The following is a 5,057-nucleotide window of genomic DNA, read 5'->3' as shown; positions in this document are numbered from 1 at the left end:
CCACTCTTATATTAGTCAACATCTTCTATGATAGTCCAAATATCTTGCTTATGTGTTTATCAGGGCTCAGATTTTCTTGTATGATCACTCCAACATCTTTTTCCTCTTTAGTCTTCATTATTTGTTCCTCCCATCAAATAGTTCCATGCTGGTCTTCTCTTACTCTTTCCTAATTGTGTGTGTGAGAGAGAGAGAGAGAGAGAGAGAGAGAGAGAGAGAGAAAGCTTCCATCACCATTCTCTCTCTCTCTCTCTCTCTCTCTCTCTCTCTCTATCTCTATATTTTTGCAGACTTGGCAACAATGTGACACTGGCCGGGGGGGTGGAGCTCCCCTCGGCTGAAGAGCTGAGGTGGGGAGGGAGGGCCAGAGGAAGAGGAGGAAGCAGAGGAAGAGGAGGAGGAAGAGGAAGAGGCCGAGGAGGAGGAGGAGGAGGAGGAGGAGGAGGAGGAGGAAGATCAAGATATAACTCAGAAGAAGAAGAGAAAGAGAAGGAAGGAAAAGGACAGAAAAATATACAGGTCAGAGAGAGAGAGAGAGAGAGAGAGAGAGAGAGAGAGAGAGAGAGAGAGAGAGAGAGGGTGAGAGGGAGAGAAACAACAAACAAACAGACTAACAGAGAGAGATAGAGAATAAGAATTTTCATGTGAGAGAGAGAGAGAGAGAGAGAGAGAGAGAGAGAGAGAGAAAATAAAAATTAACCAAACCATCCATAGCTTAATCCAACACACACACACAAACACAAACACACCCCATAGAGAGAGAAAGAAAAAGAGAGAGAGAGAGAGAGAGAGAGAGAGAGATCCTTACCTTACCTTACCTTACCTTCCATACCCCCTCCTTACCCCAGCACACCCCACAGGTCACCATTAACGTCAGCAAGAAAAATCGCATTGTCCGTCGCACAGTCGAGGCAACACACGAACAGGACCGTCTGGGCTCGGCTGACCTGGACGACGAGGGCGGTGGTGGTGGTGGTGGTGGAGGTGGTGGTGGAGGTGGGAGGGGGAGAGGGGAGGCAGGGCGGGGAAGTGGAGGGGCTGGAGGATCACTGAAGAAACCACGTCTGCAGATAACGTATGCAGTGTTCCTCGGCAAGGTTCCCCCGGCGTGTAGGTAAGTGTGGGGTGTGTGTGTGTGTGTGTGTGTGTGTGTGTGTGTGTGTGAGAGAGAGAGAGAGAGTTTTTGGATGTATTTGTGTGTGAGAGAGAGAGAGAGAGAGGAATGTGTGTGTTTGTAAGGGAGAGAGAGAGAGAGAGAATGAGTATGTGTGTGTTTGTGTTTAGGGAGAGAGAGAGGAATGTTTGTGTGTGTGTTTGTAATAGAGAGAGAGAGAGAATGAGTGTGTGTGTGTGTGTGTAGAATGAGTGTGTGTGTGTGTGTGTGTGTGTTTGTGTTTAGGAGAGAGAGAGAGAGAGAAAAGAATGTGTGTGTTTGTGAGTGTATTTGTAAGAGAGAGAGAGAGAGAGAATGAGTGTGTTGTGTGTGTGTGTATTTGTGTTTAGGGAGAGAGAGAGAGAGAGAGAGGAATGTGTGTGTGCGTGAGAGAGAGAGAGAGAAAGAAAGAGAAAGAGAAAGACTAATGTATGCGTTTATGTGAGAAAGAGACAGAGAGAGAGAGAGAGAGAGAGAATGCATGTGTGTGTATGTGCGTTTGTGTGTCCATACTATTACCTTCCTCCTCCCCCCCCCCTAGAGTCCGTGAATTGAAGGACGCACTACATGACCGTGGTGTGCGGCCAGCGGACATTACGTGGCGCGGAAGGAATGGGTTTGCCTTCCTGCGGTTCGGTGGTCCAGTGGAGGAGTGTGGGGAGGTGCTGGAGAAGCTGGCCGGGCTCACTCTCCAGGACCAGGCCATTGTGGTGGAGCGGGCCAAGGATAGGAGGGATGGCGGGGACGAGGATGTGAGTGTCTGTGTGTGTGTGTGTGTGTGTGTGTGAGTGTGTGTGTTTTTTTTTAGTTTTTTCTCGGTTTTCCTTTCTCTCTCTCTCTCTCTCTCTCTCTCTCTCTCTCTCTCTCTCTCTCTCTCTCTCTCTCTCTCTCTCTCTCTCTCTCTCTCTCTCTCTCTCTCTCTCTCTCTCTCTCTCTCTCTCTCTCTCTCTCTCTCTCTCTCTCTCTCTCTCTCTCTCTCTCTCTCTTTTTTTTTTTTTCATTTTTATCTATTTTTCTTTATTTTTTACTTCATTTTTCCACCACCACCACCACCACCACCACCACCACCACCACTACTACTACTACTACTACTACTACTACTACTACTACTACTACTACTACTACTACTACTTCCTCCTCCCCCACAGTACTACTATGAAGAGGGGGCTGAGGATGATGGTGCCCCCCGCTATGGCTACGCCCCCGTCCCCTGCAAGCCCCCCGCAGCCCCCAAGAAATCAAGGCTGCCCATTACTTTTGCTGTGTTCCTCGGCAAGGTGCCCCCACATGCAGGTGAGGGAGAGAGAGAGAGAGAGAGAGAGAGAGAGAGAGAGATGGGAACAGTCTATGCCATTGGGTAATTTTAGACACAAGGCGGGATGCATGTAGCTTATCTTTAATGACTGGTGGAGACAAGGATGGTGGGAGGAGCACTAGGATTTGAGGGACAGCATACGGCGTGTGTAGTTGGTATCCAACACACTATACGGGACAACTGAACTGAAGAAAGCTCAGAAAAGAAATATGACGCCTACGTAGGCGTCACGGTATTTGCTACTGGGGCTTCATGACGCCTACATAGGCGTCACCGTATTGAAGGAGTTAAACCATGCTAAACTGTCTTAAAACATATCAAAACTGTCTTTAAATGTCCTAAAAACATGCCAAACTGTCTTAGAATATCCTTAAACCATGCTAAACTGTCTTAAAACATGTCAAAACTGTCTTAAAATGCCCTAAAAACATGCCAAACTGTCTTAAAATATCCTTAAAACATGCTAAACTGTCTTAAAACATGTGAATTTTTTTAAATGGAGTAAAAACATGCCAAACTGTCTTGAAATACCCTACAAACATATTAGACTATCTTAAAAATGTGCCAAACAGTTTTAGAATACCCTGAAAACATGCCAAACTGTCTTTAAACATGCCAAACAATGTTAAAATACCCTTAAAACATGCCAAACTGTCTAAAATATCCCCAACTCATGGCAATCTGTGTAAAAATGTCCTCATAACATGCCAAACTTTTAAAATACCCTCAAAACATGCCAAACTGTCTTAAAATACCCCAAAAACATGCCAAATTGTCTTAAAATACCCCAAAACATGCCAAACTATCTTAAAATACCCCAAAAACATGCCAAATTGTCTTAAAATACCCCAAAAATATATCAAACTATCTTAAAATATCTCCAAAACATGCCAAACTATCTTAAAATACCCCCAAAACATGCCAAACTACCTTAAAACACCAAAAAACATGCCAAACTATCTTAAAACACCCCAAAAACATGCCAAACTATCTCAAAACACCCCAAAACATGCCAAACTGTCTTAAAACACCCCAAAAACATGCCAAACTATCTTAAAACACCCCAAAAACATGCCAAACTATCTCAAAACACCCTCAAAACATTACCTAACCTAACCTGACTTAACCTCCAGAGTGCGTGAACTGAAGGAGGCTCTGCTGACTCGCGATATCCACCCAGCGGACATAACTTGGCGTGGAAGGAGTGGGTTTGCCTTCCTGCGGTTTACCAGCCCTGTGGAAGACTGCCCTGGGGTCCTGTCAGCTCTGGAGGGCCTGATGCTGCAAGAACAGGCAGTGGTGGTGGAGCGCGCCAAGGACAGGGGTGAGGAGGAGGTGGTGGTGGTGGCTCGCGATGAGTTGAATGGTGTAGGTGGGTCGACAGAGGTGGTTGGTGGTGGTGATGGTGGTGGCAGTAGTGGTGATGTGGTGTTAGGCTAGGCTAAGATGTGTTTTAGTTTGGCGTGTTTTTTTTTTTTTTTTTCAGGTGTTTTTTTGTGTGTTTGGTTGTGTTTTGTTGTTGTTTTTTTATTTATTTATTTACTTATATTTTTCATGTGTGTGTATGTGTGTGTGTCTGTTTATTTATTTTTTATTATTTATTTTTATGTAAGAGGAAAGTTGGCCCAGAGCAACATAAAACGTAAAAACGCACCCACTTAGTTGCCAGTTCCCTTGCAGGTTAGAGAGAGTTAACCCCCAGGAAAACACAGAACACTGAGGTGACTATTTGGTGATTTTGTACAGCTTCAGAAACTCATGTGGGGGATTAAAATAGTGAAGACTGTGGCCATTAATCTTCTGCCCTCCATAGACCCTTCCTAATGTCAATAAAATGGTCTAATGGTACACAAAACTCAAGGTAAAAATGTGTCCCAGTACTGAAGGGGTTAAAATAGTGAAGACTGTGGCCATTAATCTTCTGCCCTCCATAGACCCTTCCTAATGTCAATAAAATGGTCTAATGGTACACAAAACACACAGTAAAAATATGTCCCAGTACTGAAGGGGCAAAATAGCGAAGACTATGGCCATTAATCTTCTGCCCTCCATAGACCCTTCCTAATGTCAATAAATGGTCTAATGGTACACAAAACTCAAGGTAAAGATGTGTCCCAGCACTGAAGGGGTTAAAATAGTGAAGACTGTGGCCATTAATCTTCTACCCTCCATAGACCCTTCCTAATGTCAATAAAATGGTCTAATGGTACACAAAACACACAGTAAAAATATGTCCCAGTACTGAAGGGGCAAAAATAGCGAAGACTATGGCCATTAATCTTCTGCCCTCCATAGACCCTTCCTAATGTCAATAAAATGGTCTAATGGTACACAAAACTCAAGGTAAAGATGTGTCCCAGCACTGAAGGGGTTAAAATAGTGAAGACTGTGGCCATTAATCTTCTACCCTCCATAGACCCTTCCTAATGTCAATAAAATGGTCTAATGGTACACAAAACACACAGTAAAAATATGTCCCAGTACTGAAGGGGCAAAAATAGCGAAGACTATGACCATTAATCTTCTGCCCTCCATAGACCCTTCCTAATGTCAATAAAATGGTCTAATGGTACACAAAACACAGTAAAA

At 44.2% G+C, this 5,057-nt stretch overlaps 1 protein-coding gene across 1 annotated transcript in view; it reads left to right on the top strand.

Moving 5' to 3' along the window:
• Nucleotides 1-4,315, top strand: part of LOC123509326 (methenyltetrahydrofolate synthase domain-containing protein-like) — a 16,793-nt gene extending 12,478 nt beyond the window's left edge. Inside the window, 5 exon segments of the mRNA XM_045263554.1 lie at nucleotides 291-519; nucleotides 849-1,114; nucleotides 1,695-1,905; nucleotides 2,302-2,446; nucleotides 3,604-4,315. Coding sequence (XP_045119489.1) covers nucleotides 291-519; nucleotides 849-1,114; nucleotides 1,695-1,905; nucleotides 2,302-2,446; nucleotides 3,604-3,908 — 1,156 coding nt within the window. The 3' untranslated portion in view covers nucleotides 3,909-4,315.
• The last annotated feature ends 742 nt before the right edge of the window (nucleotides 4,316-5,057 follow it).

This window comes from Portunus trituberculatus, chromosome 26 (genome assembly GCF_017591435.1).
Source record: "Portunus trituberculatus isolate SZX2019 chromosome 26, ASM1759143v1, whole genome shotgun sequence".
In the NCBI taxonomy this organism is placed as follows: domain Eukaryota; kingdom Metazoa; phylum Arthropoda; class Malacostraca; order Decapoda; family Portunidae; genus Portunus; species Portunus trituberculatus.
The sequence above is the reverse complement of the archived record's forward strand: the minus strand, read 5'-3'. Positions and strand labels throughout refer to the sequence as shown.